A 15887-nucleotide genomic window follows, 5' to 3' on the forward strand; every position below is an offset into this window, starting at 1 on the left:
GCTACCTACAGCCTCCCTCCCGCGCTGATACCTACACCTTCCCTCCCGCACCGCTACCTACACCCTCCCTCCCGCGCTGATACCTACACCTTCCCTCCTGCACCGCTACCTACACATTCCCTCCCGCGCTGATACCTACACCTTCCCTCCCGCACCGCTACCTACACATTCCCTCCCGCACCGCTACCTACACATTCCCTCCCGCACCGCTACCTACACATTCCCTCCCGTGCCGCTACCTACACCCTCCCTCACGCGCTGCTCCCTACACCCTTCACTGATCCCTACTGCAACCCCGGGATTGAGTGTTTTTCAATCCCGAATCCCGGGAATGAAAAACAGCCCAGGATTGGCCTCCCTAATGCTTTCCTCTCCAGCTGTATCTCTGCCCCCTCCCCACCTGTATCTCTGCTCCCTCCCCACCTGTATCTCTGCCCCCTCTCCACCTGTATCTCTGCCCCCTCCCCACCTGTATCTCTGCTCCCTCCCTACCTGTATCTCTGCCCCCTCCTCACCTGTATCTCTGCCCCCTCCCCACCTGTATCTCTGCTCCCTCTCCACCTGTATCTCTGCCCCCTCCCCACCTGTATCTCTGCTCCCTCCCTACCTGTATCTCTGCCCCCTCCCCACCTGTATCTCTGCTCCCTCCCCACCTGTATCTCTGCCCCCTCTCCACCTGTATCTCTGCCCCCTCCCCACCTGTATCTCTGCTCCCTCCCTACCTGTATCTCTGCCCCTCCCCACCTGTATCTCTGCCCCCTCCTCACCTGTATCTCTGCCCCCTCCCCACCTGTATCCTGTATCTCTGCCCCCTCCCCACCTGTATCTCTGCTCCCTCTCCACCTGTATCTCTGCTCCCTCCCTACCTGTATCTCTGCCCCCTCCCCACCTGTATCTCTGCTCCCTCTCCACCTGTATCTCTGCTCCCTCCCCACCTGTATCTCTGCTCCCTCTCCACCTGTATCTCTGCTCCCTCTCCACCTGTATCTCTGCCCCCTCCCCACCTGTATCTCTGCTCCCTCCCCACCTGTATCTCTGCCCCCTCCCCACCTGTATCTCTGCCCCCTCCCCACCTGTATCTCTGCTCCCTCTCCACCTGTATCTCTGCCCCCTCCCCACCTGTATCTCTGCTCCCTCTTCACCTGTATCTCTGCTCCCTCCCCACCTATATCGTTGCTCCCTCTCCACCTGTATCTCTGCTCCCTCCCCACCTGTATCTCTGCCCCCTCCCCACCTGTATCTCTGCCCCCTCCCCACCTGTATCTCTGCTCCCTCTCCACCTGTATCTCTGCCCCCTCCCCACCTGTATCTCTGCTCCCTCTTCACCTGTATCTCTGCTCCCTCCCCACCTATATCGTTGCTCCCTCTCCACCTGTATCTCTGCCCCCTCCCCACCTGTATCTCTGCTCCCTCTTCACCTGTTCCTGCTCCCTCCCCACCTATATCGTTGCTCCCTCTCCACCTGTATCTCTGCCCCCTCCCCACCTGTATCTCTGCCCCCTCCCCACCTATATCGTTGCTCCCTCTTCACCTGTATCTCTGCTCCCTCCCCACCTATATCGTTGCTCCCTCCCTACCTGTATCTCTGCTCCCTCTTCACCTGTATCTCTGCTCCCTCCCCACCTATATCGTTGCTCCCTCTCCACCTGTATCTCTGCCCCCTCCCCACCTGTATCTCTGCTCCCTCTTCACCTGTTCCTGCTCCCTCTTCACCTGTTCCTGCTCCCTCCCCACCTGTATCTCTGCTCCCTCTTCACCTGTTCCTGCTCCCTCCCCACCTGTATCTCTGCTCCCTCTTCACCTGTTCCTGCCCCCTCCCCACCTGTATCTCTGCTCCCTCTTCATCTGTTCCTGCTCCCTCCCCACCTATATCGTTGCTCCCTCTCCACCTGTATCTCTGCCCCCTCCCCACCTGTATCTCTGCCCCCTCCCCACCTATATCGTTGCTCCCTCTCCACCTGTATCTCTGTCTCCCTCTCCACCTGTATCTCTACCTCCTCCCCACCTGTATCCCTGCTCCCTCTCCACCTGTATCTCTGCCCCCTCCCCACCTGTATCTCTGCCCCCTCTCCACCCGTGTCTCTGCCCCCTCTCCACCCGTGTCTCTGCCCCTCTCCACCTGTATCTCTACCTCCTCCCCACCTGTATCTCTGCCCCCTCTCCACCCGTGTCTCTGCCCCTCTCCACCTGTATCTCTGCCCCCTCTCCACCCGTGTCTCTGCCCCCTCTCCACCTGTATCTCTACCCCCTCCCCACCTGTATCTCTACCCCCACCCCATCTGTCTCTGTCTCCCTCCCCACCTTATCTCTACCCCCTTCCCACCTGTGTCTCTGCCCCCTCTCCACACATGTTTCTGCCTTCTCTCAACCCGTGCTTCCGCCTACCTCTCACACTTGTGTCTCTTCCACCTTCACTACTTGTCTCTCTGCCACCTTAACTGCCTGTGTGTCCACCCCTCTTCTCACCTGTGCCTTCCTACTTGCGCCTCTGCTTCGTTCCCCACTTGGGTCTTTGCCCCCTCCTTACTTGTTTCTCTTCATTCTCCCCACTGTGTCCCTTCCCCCTTCACCACCTGTGCTTATGGCCCCGTTTACACATGTGACTCTGTCCCCCTATCCAGCTGTATCTCTGCCTTCCACCCCACCTGTGGTTCTACCTTCTCTCTACCTGTGCTTCCACCTCCCTCTCCACCTCTCCAAAAGCATCTCTGTCTCCCTTCACACCTGTATCTTTTCCCCCCTCTCCACCTGTATCTCTATCTTCCTGTCCACCTATCCATCTACTATTCTGCCTCACTCCCCACCTGTGGTACTACTCCCTTCGACCCATGCTTTCGCCCATCTCACTGTAACCAGTTTCGCAGGGACAGAGCTCTCTCACAAGCTCTGTCCCTGAATATGATAATTGATACATCCTTGTGATGAATTCAGTCATCTCAATGTGATTTTGGTCGAATTTATCACATTCTATTCACATCTGAGAAGTGGATTGTAATAAATATGCCCCATAGTGCAGAGATGTAGTGTAGTAGTAATTGTACTAAGCAGTGATAAGAGCGGAGAAGAGAGCCAATGGAGAAGTTGTCCCATCAACCAATCAGCATTGACGTAACATTTATCATTTGCAAACTATAAAAGTATACAGAGCAGTTCCACTGGCTCACTTCTCCACTTTTATCACTGCTTAATACATCTCCACCATAGTTAAGAGATGTAGTATGAGGTGGAAGTGCAGTGATGTAGTATGCCACCACACACCCCTACCCTCCCAGGTAGAAATTCTGTGACGCTAATCACACCCACTGCGTGGCGCGCAATAGGCCCTTCATAAATTTCAGCTCCAGGCCCATGTGGACCTTAATCTGGCACTGTATATAGGCATACTGTATCTTGCTTCCCTGACGCACTTTGTGTAGTGGAGCGGACACCTTTTTGTTCCCTCAAGGGACCCTGCTCTTCCCACTATACAACTCTCAGTCTGTGGCTTCCTGCTGCCTCCATTCCCCTCCTCACATCACGTCACTGCCCCTGTGAAATGATCGATTTATTTACAGTTTCTTATATAGCGCAGCACATTATGTATCTCCTGATATACTCTGTGCTGCTGGGGGACCATGCTACTTCCACTATATAACTCTCAGTGTGTGGGATTGTGCTACCTGCATTCCCCTCCTAACATCATGTCACTGCCCCTGTCACATGCATCACTGACATATCATGCATGTTACGTCAATTCTGATTGGTTGCCATGAGCAACTTTTCCACTGGCTCACTTCTCCACTTTTATCACTGCTTAGTACATGTCCCCCTGAGTACTTTAAATTTATTAATTTCACTTTTTTTTTTTTATTATTAAATACCATCTTACTATTAATCTGCACCAGTTTGTCTATATCTATCTTTCGCCAGAGACCAAGAATAAAGGGAGTTCATTGATGTATAGTATATAACTTACCTCTGGCTCCTGAGACGGCTAGTGTGAGTCTGTTCTGAGGCCTGTCTGCGAAGTCACTACCCTTAGTAACCAGAACGTCTTTAAGATCTTTTATCCCACGAACCACCACAGCCGGAGTAAGCCCCAGGTAGATGCTGAACACTGGACCGTAAGACTTGGAGAACTGACGAAGACAAGGACGTTAGGTCAAGAGAATTTGTCGTAGTAATTTACATTTGGCATCATTTGCTAACATTGTATCTACAATAGATTTGCACAGAATCACGGCAACCAATGAGAAATTTGTAGTCATTTTCTAGCTTGCACTAGCAATTCAAAAGGAACCAATTGGTTGCGGTGATTTGCTCAGATTGATATCTCTCTCACTGACAATGTGTTCTCCTCCACAAAGCTGTCGCTCAGTGGATACGGTTTTGTTTTGCTCCTCAGTCACTGTAAAGAAAAGAGACTGATCTGCCTGACAATCTCAGGAGTCCCTGACCCACCCAAATACCCACTGTAGCAACAACAATCATTCCAACACATTTCTTGCCCATTCTTATGTTGAACAACTGAACCTCTTGACCATGTTTGCATTTTTTTTTTATGGTTTAAGTAGCTGCTACATGATTCATTGATTGATTGATTCATTGATTGATTGGTTGATTGGATATTTGCATTAATAAGTAAGTGTACTTAATATAGTGGCCGATGGATGGATGGATGGATGGATGGATGGATGGATGGATGGATGGACAGGAATAGGGTGGCACTCAGGTATAACAAACAAAAAAAAAGTTAATTAGATCCAACATTTAATATCTTCAATGAATAGTTTTACATGCCTCCCATCTGTCCTGATTACAGCGAGACATTCCAGCTATTCACACACTGTCCCGCAGTCCCTCACACAGGCTGCAGTGTCCCGCGGATAGCGGGAAGGTTGGGAAGGTTTTGATCACCGCTGTTCTGCAAAGCAAAGTAGTGGATGATCCCAGAATAGATCGATCTATCTATCTATCTATCTATCTATCTATCTATCTATCTATCTATCTATCTATCTATCTATCTATCTATCTATCTAGGTCATATCTTTATCTATCTATCTATCTATCTATCTATCTATCTATCTATCTATCTATCTATCTATCTATCTAGGTCATATCTTTATCTATCTATCTATCTATCTATCTATCTATCTATCTATCTATCTATCTATCTATCTATCTATCTATCTATCCATCTATCTATCTATCTATCTATCTATCTATCTATCTATCTGTCTATCTAGGTCATATCTCTATCTATCTATCTATCTATCTATCTATCTATCTATCTATCTATCTATCTATCTATCTATCTATCTATCTATCTATCTATCTATCTAGGTCATATATCTATCTATCTATCTATCTATCTATCTATCTATCTATCTAGGTCATATCTTTATCTATCTATCTATCTATCTATCTATCTATCTATCTATCTATCTATCTATCTATCTATCTAGGTCATATCTTTATCTATCTATCTATCTATCTATCTATCTATCTATCTATCTATCTATCTATCTATCTATCTATGTCATATCTCTATGTATCTATCTATCTATCTATCTATCTATCTCGCTCATATATCTATCTATCTATCTATCTATCTATCTATCTATCTATCTATCTATCTATCTATCTATCTATCTATCTAGGTCATATCTTTATCTATCTATCTATCTATCTATCTATCTATCTATCTATCTATCTATCTATCTATCTATCTATCTAGGTCATATCTTTATCTATCTATCTATCTATCTATCTATCTATCTAGGTCATATTGTTATCTATCTATCGATCTATCTATCGATCTATCGATCTATCTATGTATGTCATATCTCTATGTATCTATCTATCTCGCTCATATATCTATCTATCTATCTATCTATCTATCTATCTATCTATCTATCTATCTATCTATCTATCTATCTAGGTCATATCTTTATCTATCTATCTATCTATCTATCTATCTATCTATCTATCTATCTATCTATCTATCTATCTATCTATCTATCTATCTATCTATCTATCTATCTATCTAGGTCATATTGTTATCTATCTATCTATCTATCTATCTATCGATCTATCTATCGATCTATCTCTCGATCTATCTATGTATGTCATATCTCTATGTATCTATCTATCTATCTATCTCGCTCATATATCTATCTATCTATCTATCTATCTATCTATCTATCTATCTATCTATCTATCTATCTATATGTACATAGATAGATAACAAATGTTTTCCCTGCAATGTCCCAATGTCTCGATACTGGCCACTTGCACAATGAAATTCACCATATTCCTGCCTGTCACATCCTATTCTCATCATCTCTTCTCTATGCTGTATAGGTTAATACTTGTTATTGTAGAAGTGAATTATTGCAGCGGTTTGTAAACCAAGGCCTGGTGAGAACTGTAGTACTGTAAGGTCCACCAAGACAGTATCACGTGTGACGCACTCAGAACTCAGCAGCAAAGTGTCTCTTGGAATGATGGGAAACGTTGGTTGGTAACGTGTAGTAATCTGCACTGAGCTTCCATGCAGCCTATCAGCAGCCTGTCATGTGACAGAGTAATAATACAATCCGCACAGTCATAGCCACAACAATGGCTTATCATGATCACACGTGCTGCACCCATCTAACAGGTATTACACAGTGTATTTCTGCATCCAGTAACAAGTGTCATCATTTCACCATTAGCGCTTAACACTTTCTGATATCAGTGTTATCTTTTATGCAAATTCTATCTTGGTTTTTTTTTTTTTTTTTTTTTTTTTGCTTTCTTTATGATTCAGCATTTTCAGAAAATTCCATTAGGCCTTTTGCTTACTCTAACACACCCAACAATAACGATCCAAAGTGGCCAAAAAGGTGATAAGAGGTATTGAAATGCAATAAAGCACAGGTTCTCAAACTCGGTCCTCAGGACCCCACACGGTTCATGTTTTGCAGGTCACCTGTAGGTTTTTCAAATGTGACAGTTGGTGATACACAGTGCAGCTGCTGGGTAACATGGAAAACGTGAACCGTGTGGGAACCTGAGGATCGAGTTTGAGAACCACAATAAACTGTTCTGGGCAAAATTAGTTTGATAAATAGACCCCATCTTTATTTTATTATTTTTATAGTTGCATAAATACATTTTACATTGAACCTGCCACTTTTACAGTTATTAATAACTGCCCAGACAATATGCTGTCTTGTATATAGGACAGAGTTGCCTACCCTCCCTCATTCTGCAGGAGACTCCCTGAAATTGTAGCAATCTCCCTCACTCCCTGAATAGACCAGCAATCTCCCTGATTTTACTTGGGGTAAAAAAATAAAATCAGAGATACATACATTCAGATGAGTTCATCGGTGCCATTTCCCTGCATTGTTATAAGGCACAATGATCTCGATGGCTACATGCATTTTAAATAAGGATTCTTTTGGCTACTTACAGTATATGGAACCTCTTGTAAAACACATTACACAAACAATTCCTAAAAAATATGAGAGTCTTTTCTTCAACAAGTAGATCTTACTAACTTTGGGGCTCATTTACATTTGGATGCAAGTCATTTTTATGACACGCCTCTCAGATGTAGCCGTGCACATCCACGCTGATAGGTGTTACTTTCACAATCTCCCTGAAATGCTTTTTCAAATGTAGGCAAGTATGTTATAGGATACTCCTTTACATTATTATACTACAGTTAGGGTAATGGCACTTTCACATGTACTACTAATACTGCCAAGCTACTTCTCTGTGCTTTCTCTGCTATCATGTGGCGATGGTATTCCGGGTGTAAATTGTAGAGCTGTATACCTAGACCAGGGGAGTAAGTTCACCCCATTCACCTGGAGGCAAATTGGAGTTGGTGCCCCCTTCCTACAGGGACCGGAGCCCGCAGTGAATTGGCTGGGCTCCATCTGGTGACTCATGGTCAGACTCATGGATTCAGCCACCTGCAGCAGGCAGAATCAGCATTCACTAGTGGTCCCCATCTCACAGTCCAGCAGCAGTGGCGGGTGCACCGTCGCTTGCTTCAGCGCAGGATGAGCGGTAACCAGGCGGGAGCCGTCCTATCCCCTATTGCAGGTGTTAGCGCGGGCTCCTGGGACAGAGTCAACTCTGCAGCAGCAACGGTGGCGCCACAGAGCTCTAAGATGGACACGGTCACGCTTGGATTTTGCTGTGAACCACACAAGCTAATATCCCACTTTTAGTGCCATCCTTTTTGAATATATTTTTTCCCCGTTTTTTGGTTTATCCTTATCTTGTCTCTTAATAAATCATGGGAGTGAGTTGACATTTGTATTATATGTGTCACTTTGTGTGAAGCGTTGTAAGACAATGGGGGGGTCATTCCGAGTTGATCGTAGCTGTGTTAAATTTAGCACAGCTACGATCATCTCCCCAGACATGCGGGGGGACGCCCAGCACAGGGCTAGTCCACCCCGCCGCCTTGCATGTCAGTCCGCCCCCCCCCCCCGCATAAGTACAAAAGCATCGCACAGCAGCGTTGCTTTTACACTTGAAGAGTAACTACCGGCCAGCGCAGCTCCTGCTGCTGGCCGAGAGTTGCTTGCCAGTGCCCCGGGTTGCAGCGGCTGCGTGGGCCTGGACTGCGCCTGGAAAACACAGGCGTGGCCAGACCGCACCCCGACACCGCCGTGCTGCCCCCTCCCACCCAGCAAACGCCTCTGCCTCAGGCAGAGGCAATCGCTAGGTAACGACGGCCTTCGGCCATCTGGTCGCCAACCCCAGGACTTTCATCGTCCTCTTTCTGCATCTTCCCCTGGTGGGCTACAGCCTGTGTATCTCCTATATATTTGCCCAAATCTGTGATTCTGCGCCTGGCCGTAACGCTGGGCGGAGTCACAGTGGTGGGCGGAGTCACAGAGCCCGCCCACCACATGTGCAGCAAGTCTCTGCTCCTGCTGCCTGTCCATGTCACACCCCTCCCCCCCCCCCCCCCCCCCCAGCAGCTCTGAGTCCCCGGCCACGGCGCCGGCCGAACAACAGCTGCTGCTGTCCCCGGCAAACACATTAGGAGGGACGGGTGGCGCAGGAGAAGGCTTCATAGCCCTCCCTACCCCGCGTACACACACCCGCCGCCTCCTCCGCACACATCCCGCTGTCAGGAGCCGAGTGCTGCAGTGACATCATCTCCTGCAGCACTCTCCTCCTGTCACACAGCCGGCACACACACTCCAGTCTCCGGGGGCTGCCAGCATCTACAGGCAAGCCGGAAACACCCCCGGAGCGAGAGAAAAGACCCGCAAGGCCGTGCGAGCGGGGGAGGAAATGTCATAGTACAGACTGCTCTCCCACACCTGGTGACGCCTCTGGATACTGGACTATTTCACAGCCTGCAGCAGCCACCCACATCTACCACAGCCCCAACGGTGAGTCCCTCCAACCATCCTGCCCACTGTATCTATGTCTGGTCACCACTTTACACAAGTCCACCCCCTCCACTACTTCCCCCCCTTTCTTAATCAGCTTCCTCACTGGGGACCCTCCCTGCCACCCCGCTTGTCTCTATCCCCTCCCTGCCGCCCCGCTTGTCTCTATCCCCTCCCTACTGCCCCGCGTCTCTCTATCCCCTCCCTACCGCCCCGTGTCTCCCTGTCCCCTCCCTACCGCCCGCGTCTCTCTATCCCCTCCCTACCGCCCCGCATCTCTGTATCCCCTGCCTACCGCCCCGCGTGTCTCTATCCCCTCCAAACCGCCCCGCGTCTCTCTATCCCCTCCCTACCGCCCCGTGTCTCCCTGTCCCCTCCCTACCGCCCGCGTCTCTCTATCCCCTCCCTACCGCCCCGCATCTCTGTATCCCCTGCCTACCGCCCCGCGTGTCTCTATCCCCTCCAAACCGCCCTGTGTCTCTCTGTCCCCTTCCTACCGCCCGCCTCTCTGTCCCCTCCCTACCGCCCCGCATCTCTCTGTCCCCTCCCTACCGCCCCACATCTCTGTATCCCCTCCCTACCGCCCCGCCTCTCTCTATCCCCTCCCAACCGCCCCGCGTCTCTCTGTACCCTCCCTACCGCCCGCGTCTCTCTATCCCCTCCCAACCGCCCTGCGTCTCTCTGTCCCCTCCCTACCGCCTGCGTCTCTCTGTCCCCTCCCTACCGCCCGCGTCTCTCTGTCCCCTCACTACCGCCCGCGTCTCCCTGTCCCCTCCCTACCGCCCGCGTCTCTCTATCCCCTCCCTACCGCCCGTGTCTCTCTATCCCCTCCCAACCGCCCGCATCTCTCTGTCCCCTCCCTACCGCCCGCGTCTCCCTGTCCCCTCCCTACCGCCCGCGTCTCTATGTCCCCTCCCTACCGCCCCGCCTCTCTGTCCCCTCCCTACCGCCCCGCGTCTCTCTATCCCCTCCCTACCGCCCGTGTCTCTCTATCCCCTCCTAACCGCCCGCATCTCTCTGTCCCCTCCCTACCGCCCGCGTCTCCCTGTCCCCTCCCTACCGCCCGCGTCTCTATGTCCCCTCCCTACCGCCCCGCCTCTCTGTCCCCTCCCTACCGCCCCGCGTCTCTCTATCCCCTCCCTACCGCCCCGCGTCTCTGTCCCCTCCCTACCGCCCCGCGTCTCTCTGTCCCCTACCTACCGCGCCGCGTCTCTCTATCCCCTCCCTACCACCCTGCGTCTCTCTGTCCCCTCCCTACCGCCCCGCGTCTCTCTGTCCCCTCCCTACCGCCCCGCGTCTCTGTCCCCTCCCTACCGCCCCGCGTCTCTCTATCCCCTCCCTACCGCCCCGCGTCTCTCTGTCCCCTCCCTACTGCCCGCGTCTTTCTGTCCCCTCCCTACCGCCCCGTGTCTTGCTGTCCCCTCCCTACCGTCCCACGTCTCTGTATCCACTCCCTACCATCCCGCGTCTCTCTATCCCCTCCCTAACGCCCCGCGGCACTCTTTCACCTCCCGACCGCGTCTCTCTTTCCCCTCCCTACCGCCCCGCGTCTCTCTATCCCCTCCCTACCGCCCCATGTCTCTGTATCCCCTCCTCCCTACGCCTCTGTATCCCCACCCTACCGCCCCGCTTCTCTCTATCCCCTCCCTACCACCCTGCGTTTCTCTATCCCCTCCCTACCACCCCGCGTCTCTGTATCCCCTCCCTACCACCCCGCGTCTCTGTATCCCCTCCCTACCGCCCCGCGTCTCTGTATCCCCTCCCTACCGCCCCGCGTCTCTGTATCCCCTCCCTACCGCCCTGCATCTCTGTATCCCCTCCCTACCGCCCTGCGTCTCTGTATCCCCTCCCTAACACCCCACATCTCTCTATCCCCTCCCTACCACCCCGCGTCTCTCTGTCCCCTCCCTACCGCCCGCATTTGTCTGTCCCCTCCCTACCGCCCCGCCTCTCTGTCCCATCCCTACCGCCCGCATTTGTCTGTCCCCTCCCTACCGCCCCGCCTCTCTGTCCCATCCCTACCGCCCGTGTCTCTCTGTCCCCTCCCTACCGCTCTGCGTCTCTCTGTCCCCTCCCTACCGCCCCGCGTCTCTCTGTCCCCTCCCTACCGCCCAGAGCCGGCCCTAACCAATATGATGCCCTAGGCAAGATTTGGGCTGGTGCCCCCTAGCACCGCCGCTAGTTCTGCAGGACATGCCTGGCATGAGTCAGCTGGCAGCTCTGCTAATGTTGGGGTGCCTTTTGTTTATGAAAATGCATCTTATTTGCATTACTATGTGGCTAGGATGCACAAGCAGCTTATGCTGATTAAAATGATATGCAGCATGCCTATATTCTGTGTGCGACTGTGGCTGTATCTGCATATGAAATGCTACATTACAGTGATTTCCACAGAATATAGGCATGCCGCATATCATTTTAATCAGCAGAAGCTGCTGGTGCCCCTAAGCATACTAAATGCCCTAAGCATTTGCCTAGTTTGCCTATGCCTAGGGCAGGCTCTGCTACTGCCCCACGTCTCTGTATTCACTCCCTACCGCCTCGCGTCTCCCTGTCCCCTCCCTACCGCCCCGCGTCTCCCTGTCCCCTCCGTACCGCCCCGCGTCTCTGTATCCACTCCCTACCGCCCTGCGTCTCTATATCCCCTCCCTACCGCCATGCGTCTCTGTATCCACTCCCTACCACCCTGCGTCTCTATATCCCCTCCCTACCGCCATGCGTCTCTGTATCCTCCCTACCGCCCTGCCTCTCTCTATCCCCTCCCTACCGCCCCGCCTCTCTCTATCCCCTCCCTACCGCCCCGCGTCTCTGTATCCCCTCCCTACCGCCCCGCGTCTCTGTATCCCCTCCCTACCGCCCCGCGTCTCTGTATCCCCTCCTTAGCGCCACGCCTCTCTCTATCCCCTTCCTACCGCCCTGCATCTCTCTATCCCCTCCCTACCGCTCTGCGTCTCTGTATCCCCTTCCTACCTTCCCGCATCTCTGTATCCCCTCCCTATGGCCCTGCGTCTCTGTATCCCCTCCTTACCGCCACGCCTCTCTCTATCCCCTCCCTACCGCTCTGCGTCTCTGTATCCCCTTCCTACTTCCCCGCGTCTCGGTATCCCCTCCCTACCGCCCGCGTCTCTGCATCCCTTCCCTACCACCCCGCTTCTCTGTATCCTCTCTCTACCGTCCCGCTTCTCTGTATCCCCTCCCTACCGCCCCGCGTCTCTCTATCCCCTCCCTACCGCCCCGCGTCTCTATCCCCTCCCTACCGCCCCACGTCTCTCTATCCCCTCCCTACCGCCCCGCGTCTCTGTATCCTCTCCCTACCACCCTGCGTCCCATACAGGGTCCATACCACCGGCTCCTTGATACCTCCCTGACAAACCCTCCCCAGGAGGACAGGAGCCATAACCCCCTGCGGTGCCCCCCGTAGTTACCGGTATATCGGTGATGCTCCGCTCTGCCGCCTCCTCCCTATCCCTCACTCAGCAAGCGCAGGGCGCAAGCCCAGCACCAAGCACATGACCGTGCTGCCCATGCCCATTAGCCCTGGGAGCAACACCAGCCTGCGCACCCTCTTCCTACTGCACCTGAGGGGGCCGCGCATATAGCGCATGCAGAGGGGACTGGTGCACCTGCGGCCGTGTGGAGACATTGCGTGCGCAACATGTCCGTGTTGCTACACCTGAAGGATGGTACGGTGTAGAGAGAGGACACAGCTGTCCCTGCTCCGCATTGTACCAGCACTCCCCTCTGTGTCTAATAACACCATATACCTCCCCATGTGGGTATGTCTATATCACATACATCCTTATCCGTGTCCTATATATTGTTACACATACAATCACATAGTTATAGGTCCCACACCACCCCTCCACCCGCAGCATCTACATACTCTGTGCCTCATCCGCGGTCCCCCCCGCACCCGCTACACCCCCTTCACCATCGGAAGCCCTTTCATCATGCTATATTTAACCAGTAACAAACCTAGGAATGCAGGTAATACTCATACAAATATTGAACCCCAGCAAGGCGTGCAGGGGTTAAGGGGGCGTAGCCCCTTTCGACGGTGTGAAGAGCGCCTGTCTAGTATACTTATATATGGCAGTCGCCACCCAGAGCTTTTGTCTGGTACTTCGACGCTGATGGCGTCCCTGCTGCTGCTTCGCGCTGTGCTGAGTGGGGGGGGGGGGGAGAGATGTGTGCTGAGCAGTCTGTGATAGAACGCTCAGCATACATCTCCCTCCACATCTCCCTGTCAGTACGGTCCTTTACTCTCTCTGCACATGTTATATCTGCCCCCCTGCTGTGCTCATGGTTTTGCCCATTAGCGGATAATGTTATTTTGCAATCACCCTTGAATTAGGCTCATTGGGGGTCATTCCAAGTTGATCGCTAGCTGCATTAGTTCGCTGTGCAGCGATGAGGCTAAAAAACGGCACTTCTGCGCATGCATATGCGGCGCAATGCGCACGTGCGTCGTACTCTTACAACGAACTATGTAGTTTCACACAAGGTCTAGCGATGCTTTTCAGTCGCACTGCCGGCCGCAGAGTGTTTGACATGAAGTGGGTGTTTCTGGGTGTCAACTGACCGTTTTCAGGGAAAACACAGGCGTGGCTGGGCGAACGCAGGGCGTGTTTGTGACGTCAAAACAGGAACTGAACAGTCTGAAGTCATCGCAAGCGCTGAGTAGGTATTGAGCTACTCTAAAACTGCACAAAAAAACTTTGTAGCCGCTCTGCGATCCTTTTGTGCGCACTTCTGCTGAGCTAAAATACACTCCCAGTGGGAGGCGGCATAGCGTTTGCTAGCGAGCGATCAACTCGGAATGACCACCATTGTGTTTTGCTGGTATCGCATGTTTTCTCACACTCCTTAAAGTAAAAGTGATGTTGGCACTACCGTAATTGGCCAGTATGTGCGCAGCCTGGCATGGCGACGGTGCAACAGGGCACTTCCTGCAGAAATGAATTCCCCCCTTTGTTATCATTGCATTTTCTTAAATAGACCAAGCCAAAATGTACCTATAATTCCCTGAAAGTATGGTACCTGAATTACACAGGTTCTGTGGCTGATTAAAACAAAGTGAAATGCAGGCTTGAATTCAGCCAGCTACAGAACCATTGTAAATCATGAGTGTCCCGGTTTAAAGGGATAGGGGCTTATGTACTAAACCTTGGAGAGAGATAACGTGGACAGAGATTACGTACCAGCCAATCAGCTCCTAACTGCTATGTTACAGGCTGGGTATTAAAAATGACAATTAGGAGCTGATTGATTGGTACTTTATCTCCGTCCATTTATTTCTCTCAAAAGCTTAGTACATAGACCTTAAAGTATTGTAAACCTACATAATCCTATAATAAAAACCAAAATATGGACACTTATCAGCATTCTGAATGTAAGACTGGGTTTTTCAACCTACCTACTGTACATTGGGGGTCATTCCGAGTTGATTGCTCGCTGCTGATTTTCGCATCGCAACGATCAGGTGAAAAAACAGCATTTCTGCGCATGCGTATGCCCCGCAGTGTGCACATGCGACGTACGGGTACAAAGCTCTTTGTGGTTGTGCTCAGGTTCTAGCGAAGTTTTCCTTCGCACTGGCGGCCGCAAGAAGATTGACAGGAAGGGGGCGTTTCTGGGTGCCAACTGACCGTTTTCAGGGAGTGTTTGCAAAAACGCAGGCGTGTCTGAATAAACGCAGGTGTGGCTTGGCATTCGCTGGATGGGTGTGTGGAGTCAAATCTGGACACGAATAGGCTGAAGTGATGGCAAGCGCTGAGTAGGTTCAGAGCTACACGGAAACTGCACAAACTGTTTTTGCAGAGCTCGGCTGCACAGGCGTTCACACTTCTGCTAAGCTAAAATACACTCCCCAGTGGTTGGCGGCATAGCGTTTGCACGGCTGCTAAAACGAGCTAGCGAGCGATCAACTTGGAATGACCCCCATTGTCCTTAATTTTACAATATGTATCACTTTGGACAACGCAAAAGGATAGCTGTACCTGACGGAATCATACAGGCGGTAGATATTGCACCAAATCTTACAAGCATTCAAATGACTATCAAAACCAAATGAAGAACCAGGCTTTCTGGACCTACAGTACGCTCACCTCCTTCATGTTCTTCAGGGGGTTTGTGAAGTCCATCTGCAGAAGGTTGCCCAGTAAGGGCAGGGCTGGGGGACCAGGAGGGAAACCCTTTGGCCGAGACAGTTTCCTCCATAGAATTACCAGGAGGATGAGTCCCAGTATCAGAGCAGTGCTGAGCTCCATGCTGGCTGGTTGTCAGCGCTCAAGTTCCTGTCAGGAAAACCAATGTTTTCTTTCACTCCTGTGTCCACCAGCAGATTGCAGGTTAGTTATTAGACACCTATAGGACTGTGCCTCCCTCCTGTCCTCTTATTGGCTCAGTCACGTTATAGCTTACCTACAGCAACATTGGTGCAGCCCAGAGACTCTCCCCTCTCTGAGAAAAGCTGGGACAATGCTTGGTGTTACACAG

The 15887-nt window shown here is 51.5% G+C and overlaps 1 protein-coding gene across 1 annotated transcript in view; it reads right to left on the reverse strand.

Moving 5' to 3' along the window:
* Positions 1–15681, reverse strand: part of LOC134969646 (cytochrome P450 2J4-like) — a 37471-nt gene extending 21790 nt beyond the window's left edge. The window contains exons 1-2 of the mRNA XM_063945734.1: positions 15497–15681; positions 3956–4118 (exon numbers count right to left, since the gene is read on the reverse strand). Coding sequence (XP_063801804.1) covers positions 3956–4118; positions 15497–15658 — 325 coding nt within the window. The 5' untranslated portion in view covers positions 15659–15681. The remainder of the gene's footprint in view (positions 1–3955; positions 4119–15496) is intronic.
* Between the last annotated feature and the right edge of the window lie 206 nt (positions 15682–15887).

This window comes from Pseudophryne corroboree, chromosome 11 (assembly GCF_028390025.1).
Source record: "Pseudophryne corroboree isolate aPseCor3 chromosome 11, aPseCor3.hap2, whole genome shotgun sequence".
In the NCBI taxonomy this organism is placed as follows: domain Eukaryota; kingdom Metazoa; phylum Chordata; class Amphibia; order Anura; family Myobatrachidae; genus Pseudophryne; species Pseudophryne corroboree.